Below are 16158 nucleotides of genomic sequence, written 5' to 3'. Positions count from 1 at the left end.
AGTAACCTAAGCCTATTGGACTCAGTCACATGTTAACTTTAATGTTTCTGTTGTGTACTTTAATATTTTTGCTGGTACATGTACCGTTACCTTTACAAATCCCGTTTTAAAGTCTATCAGATTATAGTGGCATTCAAACTCAGCTGAGACCCCATTTTTTACCCAAGAATTTCTCGTGACCCCACCCCATCCCAAATAAAATAATTGGGTAAATTTCGATTTTTACATCAACAAATAACCTCCAATTCATTGCATTTTCATCTCTTGTCAAAACGAAAAGAAACCAATTATACAAATATTTATCAAATTATCTTTCTCAAAAACGTTTGTATAGGCCTATTGTCCCATACCATACTTTTATATATACAGTACCAGTCAAAAGTTTGGACACACCTACTTATTTAAGGGGTTTTCTTTATTTTTACTATTTTCTACGTTGTAGAATAATAGTGAAGACATCAAAACTATGAAATAACCCATGTGAAATCATGTAGTAACCAAAAAAGTGTTAAACAAATCAAAATATATGTAATATTTTATATTCTTCAAAGTAGTCACCCTTTGCCTTCATGGCAGCTTTACACACTCTTGGCTTTCTCTCAACCAGCTTCATGAGGAATGCTTTTCCAACAGTCTTGAAGGAGTTCCTTACATATGCTGAGCACTTGTTGGCTACTTTTCCTTGACTCTGCGGTCCAACTCATCCCAAACCATCTCAATTGGGTTGAGGTCGGGTGATTGTGGAGGCCAGGTCATCTGATGCAGCTATCCTTCACTATCCTTCTTGGTCAAATAGCCATTACACAGCCTGGAGGTGTGTTGGGTCATTGTCCTGTTGAAAAACAAATGATAGTCCCACTAAGTGCCAACCAGATGGGATTGCGTATCGCTGCAGAATTCAGTGGTAGACCTGCTGGTTAAGTGTGCCTTGAATTCTAAATATATCACTGACAGTGTCACCAGCAAAGCAACCCCACACCATCACACCTCTTCCTCCATGCTTCAGGGTGGAAACCACACATTCGGAGATCATCCATTCACCTACTCTGCGTCTCACAAAGAAACGGCGGTTGGAACCAAAAATTGCAAATTTGGACTCATCAGACCAAAGGACATATTTCCACCGATCTAATGTCCATTGCTCGTGTTTCTTGGCCCAAGCAAGTCTTTTATTCTTATTGGTGTCCTTTAGTAGTGGTTTCTTTGCAGCAATTCGACCATGAAGGACTGATTCACGCAGTCTCCTCTGAACAGTTGATGTTGAGATGTGTCTGTTACATGAACTCTGTGAAGCATTTATTTGGGCTGCAATTTCTGAGGCTGATAACTCTAATGAACTTATCCTCTGCAGCAGAGGTAACTCTGCGTCTTCCTTTCATGTGGCGGTCCTCATGAGAGCCATTTTCATCATAGTGCTTGATGGTTTTTGCGACTGCACTTGAAAAAACTTGAAAAGTTCTTGAAATGTTCCAGATTGACTGACCTTCATGTCTTAAAGTAATGATGGACCTCATTTCTCTTTGCTTATTTGAGCTGTTCTTGCCATAATATGGACCTGTTTTTTTACCAAATAGGGCTATCTTCTGTATACCATCCCTACCTTGTCACATCACAACTGATTGGCTCAAACACATTAAGAAGGAAAGAAATTCCAAAAATTAACGTTTAACAAGGCACACCTGTTAATTAAAATGTATTCCAGGTGACAACTTCATGAAGCTGGTTGAGAGAATGCCAAGAGCGTGCAAACTGTCAAGGCAAAGGGTGGCTACTTTGAAGAACCTCAAATATAAAATATATTTGGATTTGTTGAACACTTTTTTGCTTACTACATGATTCCATATGTGTTATTTCATAGTTTGATGTCTTCACTATTATTCTACAATGTAGAAATTGGTAAAAAATTTAAGTAGGTGTGTCCAAACTTTTGACTGGTACTGTATTTACACTACCATTCAGAAGTTTGGGGTCACTTAGAAATCTCCTTGTTTTTGAAAGAAAAGCAAAAAATGTTGTCCATTAAAATAACATCAAATTGATCAGAAATACAGTGTAGACATTGTTAATGTTGTACATGACTTTTGTAGCTGGAAATGGCAGATTTTTTATGGAATATCTACATAAGCGTGCAGAGGCCCATTATCAGCAACCATCACTCCTGTGTTCCAATGGCACGTTGTCTTAGCTAATCCAAGTTTATCATTTTAAAAGGCTAATTGATCATGACAAAACCCTTTTGCAATTATATTAGCACAGCTGAAAACTGTTGTTCTGATTAAAATAGCAATAAAACTGGCATTCTTTAGACTAGTTGAGTATCTGGAGCATCAGCATTTGTGGGTTTGATTACAGGCTCAAAATTGTTAGAAACAAAGACCTTTCTTCTGAAACTCATCAGTCTATTCTTGTTCTGAGAAATGAAGGCTATTCCATGCAAGAAATTGCCAAGAAACTGAAGATCTCGTACAACGCTGTGTACTACTCCCTTCACAGAACAGCGCAAACTGGCTCTAACCAGAATAGAAAGAGGAGTGGGAGGTCCCGGTGCACAACTGAGCAAGAGGACAAGTACATTAGTGTCTAGTTTGAGAAACAGACGCCTCACAAGTCCTCAACTGGCAGCTTTATTAAATAGTACCCGCAAAACACCAGTCTCATCGTCAACAGTGAAGAGGCGACTCTGGGATGCTGGCCTTCTAGGCAGAGTTGCAAAGAAAAAGCCATATCTCAGACTGGCCAATAAAAATAAAAGATTAAGATGGGCAAAAGAACACAGACACTGGACAGAGGAACTCTGCCTAGAAGGCCAGCATCCCGGAGTTGCCTTTTCACTGTTGACGTTGAGACTGGTGTTTTACGGGTACTATTTAATGAAGCTGCCAGTTGAGGACTTGTGAGGCGTCTGCCATCTGCCCAGTACAGTTGAAACCATGATTAATCCATGAAGAGCACACTTCTCCAGTGTGCCAGTGGCCATTGAAGGTGAGCATTTGCCCACTTAAGTCGGTTACGACGCCGAACTGCAGTCAGGTCCAGACCTTGTGGAGGACGATAAGCACACAGATGAGCTTCCCTGAGACGGTTTCTGACAGTTTATACAGAAATTCTTTGGCTGTGCAAACCCAGTTTCATCAACAGGTCCACGTGGCTGGTCTCAGACGATCACACAGGTGAAGAAGCCGGATGTAGAGGTCCTGGGCTGCAGTTTTGAGGCRGGTTGGACTTACTGACAAATTCTCTAAAACGACATTGGAGGTGGCTTATAGTAGAGAAATGAACATTCAATTCTCTGGCAACAGCTCTGGTGGACATTCTTGCAGTCAGCATTCCAATTGCATGCTCTGTCAAAACTTGAGACATCTATTGCATTGATTTGTGTGACAAAACTGCACATATTAGAGTGGCTTTTTATTGTCCCCAGCACATGGTGCACCTGTGTAATGATCGTGCTGTTTAATCAGCTTCTTGATATGCCACACCTGTCAGGTGGATGGATTATCTTGGCAAAGGAGAAATGCTCACTAACAGGGATATAAACAAAATTGCACAACATTTGAGAGACATAAGCTTATTGTGGGTAAGGAACATTTCTGGGATCTTTTATTTCAGCTCATAAAACATGGGACCAACACTTTACACGTTGCGTTTATATTTTTGTTCAGTGTATTTACATTTTGTTGACCCCTGGTCGCAACCCCGACTTTGAATACCACTACACCAAAATACGATTTTCCAACTTACCTGTGCAGCAGTATTTCATTATGACAATGAAATAAGGATCTTTGACTCAGAAAATCAGGAAATATGTTTGATATTTCATTTCATGTTTAATTACGCAGTTACATAGCTCAACACAGACGATAACCTGAATTAGAATGTTTACAGCTTCACACATCCAACATAGCGCACAGTTAAAGAAGGGGAATAGCAAAAAGGGAAGGAAAGCATGCAATAAATAAATAAAAATCAGAATTAAATTCTTCTGGCACAGTTCACTTCATCTAAAGAATGGTAATAGGACCCTTAAAGAGGAAAATACATTTTTCTTCAAAGCGCCAACCTTTCCTACAGAAACTTTTTTTTTTCTGTAATAATGTATTGCACAATACAGTATATAATGCTTCCCTACACATATAAAACCAAGTCTTTGTCTTGAAGTAATAATGTAAAAAACAAAAACAAAACACTTTCATCCCTACCATGGCTTGGGGAGACCAAGAGCTGTATCCACTTTTGCCAAATCAGCTTTGTATCAGTGCGGGCTTTACAGGGCAATCAATCGCTAAAATCAGATGAGCCAGGAAACTCCATTGATAGATTGGTGGTAAATGGTTAGGGAGAGGCTGATGCCAACATGCTAGTATTTGCCATCGAAAATACAGAATTTGCCCTCTTCATGTATGCCGTAATAAAAACCTAAAGAGATAAGAAAGTGGTCTGTATGTGTGAATGAATGACAGTCTTTATCTATATATAAGAGGCATAGACCTCCAGGCTATGTAGATTTTACATCAGAGGCAGGAACAGTCCTCCTAATACCCCATTATGACATGAGTCATCACAGGGCATGAATGAAATAGAACACTCCACACACAGTTGGTCTTCCATTATTCCATGTCCAGAACCTAAATCCTTTCCTCAGAGCCCATACCACTTTAGGAACCTTGTTGACCTTGTCTGGTCATAAAAAAAAGAGAATTAGTGGGTCACACAGAATAGGAACTCAGCATGCTAACTCTACTTCAGCTGTCCTTTCAGTGACAGCTTACATGGCCAAATGTCCAACAGCATCAACCCCTGTATAGACCTGCTCAAAGAACATGTGCCCCAATGCTGGGCTAAAGAAGGGACAGCAGAGAAAGAGAGAGATGGTGTGATAGATATTACAAACACACATTTTTTTTTGGTCAATAAAAATAGCATTTGCCACAAGTTGTGACAAATCAAAGAGTTATTGTGTTTCAGGGTTGATTCGCAGACAAGCAAAGCACACAGAGAGCATTAAAGGATAATGTGTATTGAAATGTCATCAAAACCTACAGTAATGTTGTGGATAATATGGTGGGTGAGTTCACTCTGTCTTTCCCTCTCAGTGCACTGCTACATCTTTAGAATTCTCTGCCATTATTCTGACTGAGATGTTTCATTAAAGCTCTGAAGGTTCAAGTAGTTTGTACAGAGAAACTGTGAAAAGAGAAAAACAAGTACACACACACACACACACACACACACCATGCATTTATTCCATCTGTAAGCAAGGCTTAGGAAGAAAACTCAAAGCAATCATTACGCATTCCGGAGATGTTTCTGTAGTCTTATCTGAGGCATTAGATATGTAGAAACAAGCGCTTTGATTGCTTGAATAAATAATCTACAAATCTCCACCTTCACAGATGCGTTGGTTGTTTGTTTTTGTCTTGTGCTTTGAGCATGTGTTTATTTCAGACACTTTGGTTAACAGGTATAGTTGGCCTCAAGCCTCCTTATTTCTGGTCTTWCTCMACACAATTTCAAAATCRACRGCCGTGCAGAAATACTTTGGTCTGTGCTTTTATTTGTTTTGGACTACAAATGGCATGTAATGGTTTWACGTTCAGCTTGGGTATGGAAGGAATTACTGTARATCGAAKCCTGYACAGTGTTGTGTACGRAGAGAGTCTAGAATCAAAATCATCTGAGTGTTCCTCATTTGATCACTATTTCTGACTGACAGAGTTGAGGTGCGAAAATATTCACATTGTAAAGTTATCAGTATTAGATCTTTCGGGTTTGTTTCCTATTTGCTCTGATGTTTGTGTGAGTTTGCATGTCTGCTCGCAGCCCTGCTCCCAAAGCTCAGTGACCTCTCCCAGTCATGTGCTGCAGCGTCACAGGAGGTAGCTTGTGGTGGGTCAGGAGACAGGAGGGATGTTCAGGTGGGGGTTAAAGAGCAGAGGGCTGAAGAGGTTTAGAAACACAAACAGGCTGAAGTCATTTCAATACATCGGTAATAACATACGACACACATATACACGCAGATGCAGGGTACCTCGCAGCTTGTCACATTTGAACGATTTATATATTACTTTTCGATACTGACATATAGGAAAATAGATCATGTACATATGTGATACATTAAACACACTGTCAATGCTAATAGACATCTAATCGTTTCTGCGTCAATATGTCACTCTGGGTTTTAAATGAGAAAGAGCCTGGCAGACCATACTTGTAACAGTAGAAGATAAAACAACACAACAGCTTGGTCCATTTTAGAGTTATGTGGCCAATTGGTTAGGGATTGTTATATCATTCATTTTAACATGGCAGGTACAGCCCCGATTTAATGCTACGTTTGAAAGCCATTTGAGCTTGTAATTCTAACTTAATGATGTTTTAACTTATAGCTTGTGATGACATTACTGTATGAGATGGCATTCCTCCTTGTTAGCCTGTGATTGTGAAGACATCTGTTCCAACTCTCCCAGCTTCTGAGTCCTTTTCGCCTTGCTAGGATCCTAACCCTACATGAGGATAAATGACTGAGACTGCATCTTCACAAACTAATCTATGGACAGAGTAAGAAAAAATAACCAGTGAAAGGATTGGGCAGTATCATGGTTAGGTTAAGCTTCAGACTTCCAGACCAGTGTGTTGGCTTTGTTTTGAGGGCAACCCACAGGGTTTTCAGTGTGGCCCACTGCAGTGGCACTTCAGCCCAATGGATGGCAATGTTTCACACAGATACAGATAACTTTTTGGGCACAAGTTGTTGCGTTTTGAATCCAATATCCAGAGTAGTGGAGTAATTTAGCCTCATGCTAGGACGCTTTTAGAATCAATGTGTGATAAGCCTCTCTTTCTCCTCTTTAAAACCATCATCTTGGGCCTGTCATGAGAGCTATAGCTGGCTCCTCTTGAAGGGAGTCAGTGGAGTACGCTGCCATCAATCACAGGGGGAGCTATAAGAACTGTGACTCCAGAAGAAAACCACTATCGCTGCCAACATCCCTCCTCATAACATCTTTTTGAGATTACACACTCAACAGATTTTGCTAATCTGGTAGAAAAGAAGGATTTATGAGAAATGAAAATTCCTTTGATTAAAAAATTAACTGGAAAGAAATCATATTCTGGACATTGTACATTACTTTAAAGGTTTCTGTTATTTGGCAAACACATTTTTGGACCTCTTTAAATACTATGTACATTCACATTAAGTTACTGATGTTATTTTAAATATATTTATATGTATCTATATTATATGACCCCCTATGGGTAGTMGCTGAGGWTRCARRCAGTAGCTGAATTCTCTTCATATTGCACCTCRGTCCTCTCACTGTCTTACAATGCGAGCAATATAAAATATTCTACAAGAGGATTTTCTTTTCATTGATAAAGATACAACAAATTGAACAATAAGTACAACATGGGGTTTTCTCTCCTAGAGTGTCTTTGCTCCTGCTTCAATGTTTTGTCCAAACTTAAAAAGAAGAAAAGTCCCTCTTTCTGAAAACGCACAAGGGCAGCACAGGTGGACACCAGAGACAGAGACATTTTTTTTTATCGAGAAACAAAGAAAGGAATATCTACAAGCAGGTTTGATCCCTTCCCAGATATCTGCTCAGAGGTTATGTCCAAAGGGGGTAGGGTTGACTGAGGAACGAGAGAGTTTTAGGGAGGAACATACAGGAAAGTGGGGGGGAGGTAGAAAGAGAGAGAAGAGAACTGAGTCTACACCGCTTATGAGGCTCGTTAGTCTGTTTGTCATGCTTTGGAAAAGGAGGGTGAAAAGGTACGACTGAAATGTATCCTCTTGATAGAGTTAAAAAACATAATTAGGAACAAAAGTCTTATCCGTACTGTACAATGCTTGCTTGGACAGGTTATCAGTTTTTTTGAGGTTCTTTTTGGCAGTTCCAATGCCTTTCATCTTCTTTTTGAGGCCAAGTAGCTGCTTCTTTGTCCATTCCGTTGCCATTCACATAAATCACTGTCACATTCAGTGGTTCGTCCTTCCATTTCAATTGTCTTTTGTGGCAGGCGGTTCAAATGTTTGCTCTGGATTTCTCTCTCTGTGGATCACTGTGGGTATTTTCAGGCTGACAGAGGCCAGCTACAGTACACTCAATATAGAGTTTTTGTGTGACTCCTGTTGTTGCTCTACAGCCTTTATCTCCCAGAGCTTTGCTGCTGAGGAGGTGAAGTTGCTTGCGTTTGGTTACAAGATGAGTGCTTCTCCTTGTCTCTTAGTAACTTTGGCAGTGTAATAAAAAGGTTTGGATCATGTTTTTCCCTTCTTTGAATTCATTTGGGTTCACATCGGTACAGAGAGGTGAGTCCGGTGTCATTTTCTTGGCTCGCTAGCAAGGTAGTTCACTTTTTTTTTTAATGATTTTTCTTATTATTATTTGTTTAGAATATTTGGACTTTTCTTTGTCTTCCTTAAAGCCCAAAAATGAATCATTAGATAAATAATTAGCCGTATTATGGAAGAGTTTCTGAGGAGAAAAAAAATCACACCATGAGTGTATCTTATCCCCTCTCCTCCATCGGAAGAGGGGTTTCCTGACTGGTGTCTGGCTTCTTAGATAGGGGACCTCAATCAGAACATGTCCATGGCCCAGTACACAGAGGAGCCTGTTCTATAGACGCATCTATCTATCCATCTCTCAGAGGTCTGGGCTGTTAGTGCACATGCTGGGGGTTAAGAGTCATCCCACTGCTGCTGCGTTAAAGGGAAATCCTCTCCAAGTGCTAAATTCAGATCTCTTCTTCACAATACGTGTGGTACCATAACGGGTCTCATGCAATGCAAGCCCCCGACATACACAGCACTGACTGGGCTTATGTTACTGAGGCCACGTGTTGGTCTGGCATATAACAAAGCTTATCTTCACATGACATTATCAGAGTTCAATAACCAAGTCTGGTGTGGGTTTTTTTTGTAATAGAGAGGAAGTTCTGCTTCTGCATTGGTTTATTTTGAGCATTCAGTAAATTAAGCCCTAGCCATGCTAAACACAACAGTGGACCCCTTGACTAGTTTCGAGTTTGACAGAGAGAAAGTCTGTGCGGCTGAGAGACAGTCAGAACGATTTTTGGGGGGACGTTGAGGAGAAAACGAGGACTTCAGGTAGCTAAGAAGTAGTCAACGGTGCAGTATTCACGGTAGGACCACTACAGATGCCGTACAGAAGAAGGAAAGGGTGCAGTGCGATCGATGGAGATTCCTCTGTTCATTTAGGATGGATGGCAGCTGTACTGTAGCATCAGTGGGAGTGACTGGGCGTGGCAGGGCGGGGTCAGCGAGAGGTGGCGTCCAGCAGTGCAGGGGTCGCTGGGGTGGTGGAGCGTGAGGCACTGCTGGAGCTAGCCTCCTTAGGACTCCCGGAGAGACTGCCTCCCCCACCACCACTGGTCTGGCCGGGCAGGGAGAGTGGACCAGGGGGGGTGCTCTCTGAGTGTGTAGGGGGTGCGCTGGAGGAGGGGGTGCCCAGAGGAACACTGCTGCCCCCGGGGAGGCCCTGTAGACCCTGGCCACAGACGTGGTGGTGCTTCTCCCAGTCTTTGTGCTGGCAGAAGGAGCCACAGTAGCGCGCCGTGTTGCAGCCGCTGCACGTCTCACTGGCCTTGCGTCCACAGTTCCAGCAGCTCTGGAGAGACAGTGGGAAGAAGGCATAGAGTTGATAAAATAAATCTCTGGTCGTAAACCTGTTATATTATTATACAAATATAATTGTTACCACTTATCAAATACTGTCATGCTATCAACAGGTGAGTTATTTAATGTTCTGGGCAACATATTCCCACATTTATTGTCTGGGGCTACAAATGTCCCAAACCATTAGGTGGACTGTCCTGTCTTGTCCTGTCCTGTCTTGTCCTGTCCTGTGCTGGCCCTGACTGTTACTCCAACCATCCGCGTGTGGTTGCTGTTATTCAGACAGGCGGCTGGAGTCAATCTTTACTAACGAAATGAAAACATGGTGTTGACTCAGACCAGGTGCAGCCAGCTGTGGCTCACATTAACACCACAACCAGACAGTGTCTTGTTTAAGATGTACACATTCTGTGCAGAATATGGGATTTTGATAGAGAATTGATAGGCTAAACACTGCTCCAGGCACTGTGAAAATCTGTTGCTCTGTGCAGAACCTGTCTGTGTAGCTCAAACACACACACATTGTATTTAGGACTCTGGCTTGTATAGAACTGGTGAATGAGCTGTTACTGAGATGCAAATGTTGGTGGTGGGGGGGGGGGGGCATGTTATGAAGTGTGTGTGACAGTAAGTCATGTGAAGAGAAGGTGTGTGTAACATGTCTATTTTGATGAAGTGGTACTGTGAGGTCTAAAATAAGTGGGTTAGCTGTGTGACAGTTTGTTATGTAAAACGGGTGGTTGGTGGGTTGAGGTGACACGATTGATTGTGAGTGTGCTTTGTGATGCAGTGCAGCAGTGTGGGCCTGTGTTTACTGACAGTAGGGTGAGGAGTGTATCTCTCTTTATGCCTGCTGCTGTGCTGTGGTATGTTAGAGGGCACAGGCTGTGGGGCATGGGTTACACTCTTAGAAAAAAGGGTTCCAAAAAGGGTTCTTCGGCTGTCCCCATAGGAGATCTGTTGTTGGTTCCAGGTAGAACCCTTTTTGGTTCCATGTAGAACCCTTTAAGGGTTCTAGATAGCATCTTTCTTTCCATAAGGGCTATTTATACTCTACGGAGACAGACCCTACGGGGCGTAGTGGAATGTCGCAATGTCGTTTTTCATCACAAAAGGGGTGGCTCCTTGTAGTGCCTCCCGACATTCTGCGTACTGTCGTACCACTTGAAAATTGTAACACGCTGTATCATTCCTTGCGTAGTCATGGGGGCAAGAGGCAATGAAAGTTGCTTGGTTCCTTGATTTGATCTATAGGCTATGCATCAAAGTAGCATTGATAAATTAGTATAATCTCAGCGACTGTTCAAATAAACCAAACAACATTATAGCCTTATTAGAACAACCCCCCCCCCCAAAATGTATTGTGCTTAGAAGTAACAACTATTGATTCCAGGCTATTGTTATAAACAGCTGAAAGATATCAGCTTTTTCTCTGCGACCAAAACATGATGACATTCTATTTTTAGCTGATATGGGTGTYAATACATTGAAGCGGTATATCAAATTGGGATAATTTTGTAGGTTACAGAGGCAAGTATAAGAATATTTGCCAGGGCTTATTAATGAATTATAAATCTGATTATTTCACATTGTGATGTGGGAAGCTAAAAGCACAAATAGAACAATGAGACAGATATTTCACCGGATGTATAAATGTGAAGCATTCACTTGGCGTTTCCACTCACTACCAAATATGGTATTGAGAGGAAGCTCAGTGGCCAGCAGTGGGAGAAGATGGAACGAGATGGATTTTGGCCGACATTCTGCACATTTTCTCATTGATGAAACAMTTGATCTCAATACAGTTTTTCTTTTCCCAAAACTAGAATCTGTTACGAACAGAGTGGACTACGTTTTGTAGACTTTACCCTTTGCCAAAGTTTAAAATAATTGCGTTGTTTAGAAGGAGTGCAAAGGRGAARTGAGTTATTGCACATGAGTAGGCGTTTCCTAACGGAAATATGCACATGTATGCTWGAACACGCCAATAGGATCTCGCTAGCTCGTGCTTGGCTCTGCCCACTATGACTCATTTGTCTCATTTGAAATGATAGGCTGTGGTCTATCTTGGTTTAGTTATAAAAAATCTTTGCCAAAAGGCTAGCTAGCTTGCAGTGTTTAGACAACATGCTAGCAAGGGAAGACAAGACAAGACACTCTTCTTTTGCTTTCACAACAAATGAGAAGAAAACCTTGGTGAGATATCATGTTACCAAAATAGTGCACGTTGTGCGCATGTAGCTCTACGCATGTTAAGTGTGTGGAAAACTTAAGAGTTTAGGATAGTGTGGGGGCATGGGTGNTATCATGTTACCAAAATAGTGCACGTTGTGCGCATGTAGCTCTACGCATGTTAAGTGTGTGGAAAACTTAAGAGTTTAGGATAGTGTGGGGGCATGGGTGGGTGTGTGTGTGTTTGTGTGTGGGCGATAAGGCTGTGATGCTCACTTCGCTGGAGTCCTCCTGCTGGTTGATGACGGTCAGTGCATCCTCAGAGGCCTGTTTCCTGGCCTCGGCCAGCGCCCTCTCCATCTTGGACCTCTCAGCGGAGATCATCTCATGGGCCTTCCTCTCAGCGTCCGACACAGCCTTCTGTAGCTCCGACATGGCCTGCCTCTTCACCTCGTTCACTGCCTCCTCTGTGGAGAGAGAGAGAGGCGTCAGTCCCCATGACCGCTCCTACTCTGTCATCCTTTATTGAGGCACTCTAAGCGCTCCATTTGTTTTATCTCGGCAAACAGATGCACATCATCCAAGATTTAAAGCATTCTGTCGGGAAAAAGAAGCCTGTTAATAATGAATTAAAAGACGTCTGGTAACAATCATTTCCAGCGCTGACAACAGCAGATGTCTCCAAACTTTGTTCGTAAACTTGCCTGTTAACCCAGTATTCTGTGACTCTCTGCTTTTGATGAAAAGAAATCTGAGTGAATGAACAAAGAAACAGACGTAAGAACTGAGGAGGGAAAATGGCTTCCGTACCATTGATGCATAACTTTGCTAACAGGCGGTTAACTGTGGTAGAGGTCCTATCCTCTGGCCTTTGTTCTACAAATGCCAACTCATMWGAGTGAATAGGCAGTGTTTTTAGAAAAGTCAGGTGTGTGAACTCCTTTACAGACACGAGTCCAAAATAGAAGCTAAGGCTGGTTCTCATTAGAAGACAGTGGTTATCCGGCTAGGAAGGAATCACAATCCCTCTCATTTATTTTCTTCATGTTACAAGGAGAATAAAATACAACATCAGAGATTCATTTGGTTTTAGCTCTTTCAGAATTCTGCCCGAGAGAAAACAGCTGCCCCACATAATACAACTAATTAAATCCTCATGTTCAATCACCAAATGGATATTTTATGGCCATGAAAAATATCATATCAAACTGTCAACTGGCACAGTATATGGGATAAGTAAATGTCTTGTACAACCAAAACGAGGGGAAGTTGTATTACTAGATTCCCCTCCCTTCTACACACAGACATAGTCAGGTGAGCCTCCTCTGGGCAGAGTGGAGGTGAGAGCCATACCGTGGTCTATTCTCCCTCCCTGATTCTTCCAGTCAGTTGGTGTAAAGGAGAGGAGCCATAAATAACTGTCATATTTCTCCCTCTGCTCCCTCTCTGGTCCAGCTGTCTGGGGCTGCTGTGCTGAGCTGGGGCTGGGGGGCTGGGCGGCTAGTCCCGTGTGTATGTGCTGAATATGTGTGTGCGTGCGTGTCTTTGTGTGTGTGAGTCTCCTCTGCTCAGAAACTGGAGAAGTAGTTTGTATTCCAGTTATCCTCTCAACACCTCCCGCACACGTCTTCTTCTCTTGCTTTTTTCACCCTGCCCGTCTCTACCTTCATCCATCATTTCATTTCTACATTTTTTCCCTTCTTATTCGTGCATGCCTTTTCCTAACTATCGGTACAGTCCTCTGCTGCTCAATTATCAGGCTTAATGCATGCATCACTAAGATTAGTTTACAAATGTAATTAATTCTTATCAAGGAGCCTGCAGAGCAGATGCTAGGACAATTAGCACTTAATGCAAAACACGGAGGGGCAGCAATATTAACGTTTTAATTCCGGAGGGATCCGGCAGGTTTTTCCTTTTTCACACTTCAGATCTTGTTTTTCAAAGGCGGCATAGTCTCTCAACCTTACCGACACCAGAGAATACGTGTCTTTTTTCTAATTAAAGAGATGGACTGCAGTTATGCTGTTTGCTGAGGGAGCAGTGGTAATAGGACAGAGGTGGTGCAGTAGTGAATACCATTGGAGGGGTCTCGCACGCACGCACGCACACACCACACACACCGCCACACAAAAGACACACACACACACACACACACACACACACCACACACACAACACACACCACACACACACACACACACACACACACACACACACACACACACACACACACACCACACACACACACACCACACACACACTAGGGGATGGAGCTGTCATACTCACCTGGGCTTGTTTTGGAGTTTGCTTCATGCTGGGGAAGAGTGGGATACTTGTAGCACCTGTATGCAAAAACAACTGTTAAATTAAAATAGTTCTTCTGCCGGCTGAAAATTTGCAGCACATTTATTCTCGCAGACATGCAGCATCTTTCCCCACATATTTGAATAGGACTGCATCATAATTGGTTTGGTACTCAGTGGGACCCAAGGCTGCGTCACAACTTGACTCCTCTTGATATGCTGCTATATATGGCCCAGGCACTGCAAACACGCAACCCACCCCTGCTACATATAACGGAATCAGACTGCCTGCGTATATGGCACAGTCATTATCTGACTAAGGGGCTTTGGGTCCCAGAATTGCCAACAGTTACGAGGACGCAATTGAATTGACTGGTTCAAACTATACTTAAAAACAATGAGTTAAAGCTGTCACATTGAAAGCAGTATATATGAACTAAGCTTACTACTCCTAAGCAGAGGAAAGCCCTCCGCCTCCTACCTCCTCCTCCTTCCTCCTCCTCCTCCTCCTCCCTCTCTCCAGCAGCGACCCAGTTAAGCTGCAGGCCCCACCTCTTGCTGCATGCGCTGCTTCTGGGACAGCGCCAGGTTGGTTAGTGATTTTCACTGGCAAGCTGAAAACTGCAGACACGCGTCATCGCGGTTAAAAGGTGGAAAGTACTTAGCCCTAATGACACACATGACAGTCACAGGTCCTCCAATCCCATCCCTGTCCTTATGTAACTATGGCAACAGGAGAGGCAGGGCCCTCTTCAGGGCTATCTGCAGTGGCGGTTGCGGTGAGGGTGATGGGACTGGGACAGAGACAGTTCAGTCAGGACGGACGTGTGGTTACTCACCAGCCTTCCTCCAGATCTCCTCAGGTAGGTAGCCAGACGCAGGTCTGTGCAGGAAGTCCCTATGAATCTCTGAAACACAATCCAGACCAGAACATCAGTCAGTCTACCACGCCCTCCACACACACACACACTTTATGAGCCAAATCCTAACTGAAAATAACTCAATATTTTTGCACAGATTTCCCACTAACGTCAGTGCATGGTTTACCCATAAATCCAAGCTACATGCATAGATCTCTAGTTACGATTCAGCCCCCTGCGTCCCAACCACATGAACACACTCAAACTTGAGCTTCATTTTGCTTTGTAACATTTAATTTCATCCCCCAGCCCAATGTCTCTGCGGCCATGCAATGCCAGCATGCTCTCCTCTTTCCTCAGAGCAGACAGAACACACAGAGTGAGTGACTGAGTGACAGCCTGCATGCTGGAGGCCTGGTGGTGCAGGTGTCTGCAGCAGTGGAAGTACCTATGGGCTGCTGTGTCTCGACGTTGTTAGGAGTGTTGGAGGAGTTGTGAGGAGGTAGAGGTAGAGGAGGAGGAGGAGGGCGTGGCTGGCCGTTGCTCCCACCTTTTTTCATATCTTCCACGTCGCTGTAGCGTCGGATCCAGTGGTTCATCTCCTCGCGGTCGGCTTCCTGGCAACGCCGCAGCACCGTGAGAGACCGCCGTGTCTTCTCCACCATGTCCATGATGCAGTTGAGCAGCTGCAGGGGGGAGGAGGAGGGAAGGAGGGAGGGAGGGGGAGACATGATCAGAGCGCCGCTCTACTCTCTGATTTACTCTCCTACAGTTCAGACTCTGACAACAGGCAGCTGCTCTCGGTGGTGCTAAAGAGTGGCAGAGCCTCTGCACCTAAAAGTCCACCGTTAAATCAGGGTCGCAGTTTTAATCGGAAGTACTGTATAGTGCACATTCTGAAATTAGCCTATGAAAAAACACAATCAGGTCTAACCTTTATCAAGATGTGAAATTGTATGAGAACATTTTCATTGATGGTAATTTGAGTGATTTTTTGGGAGCAATCCAGTCTCTCTAGAATCGTTTTTTGCTGTTTAGGTGCAACAAAACTTTCTCAGGAGCACTCCTGAGTGTGTGACCCTGTCCCCGTTTTAGCAGCGAGAGCCAGCGGTGCTGAGTGTGTGTGTGTGTGTGTGTGTGTGTGTGTGTGTGTGTGTGTGTGTGTGTGTGTGTGTGTG

General features: G+C 43.2%; 1 protein-coding gene across 1 annotated transcript in view; it reads right to left on the bottom strand.

The window, feature by feature from the left end:
• Positions 1-3803: 3803 nt before the first annotated feature.
• Positions 3804-16158, bottom strand: part of LOC112070097 (protein CBFA2T3-like) — a 37683-nt gene continuing 25328 nt past the window's right edge. Inside the window, exons 5-9 of the mRNA XM_070438834.1 lie at positions 15429-15726; positions 14960-15028; positions 14104-14159; positions 12092-12280; positions 3804-9635 (exon numbers count right to left, since the gene is read on the bottom strand). Of these exons, the coding sequence (XP_070294935.1) occupies positions 9285-9635; positions 12092-12280; positions 14104-14159; positions 14960-15028; positions 15429-15726 (963 nt within the window). The 3' untranslated portion in view covers positions 3804-9284. The remainder of the gene's footprint in view (positions 9636-12091; positions 12281-14103; positions 14160-14959; positions 15029-15428; positions 15727-16158) is intronic.

This window comes from Salvelinus sp. IW2-2015, unplaced genomic scaffold (genome assembly GCF_002910315.2).
Source record: "Salvelinus sp. IW2-2015 unplaced genomic scaffold, ASM291031v2 Un_scaffold1218, whole genome shotgun sequence".
Taxonomy (NCBI): domain Eukaryota; kingdom Metazoa; phylum Chordata; class Actinopteri; order Salmoniformes; family Salmonidae; genus Salvelinus; species Salvelinus sp. IW2-2015.
The sequence above is the reverse complement of the archived record's forward strand: the minus strand, read 5'-3'. Positions and strand labels throughout refer to the sequence as shown.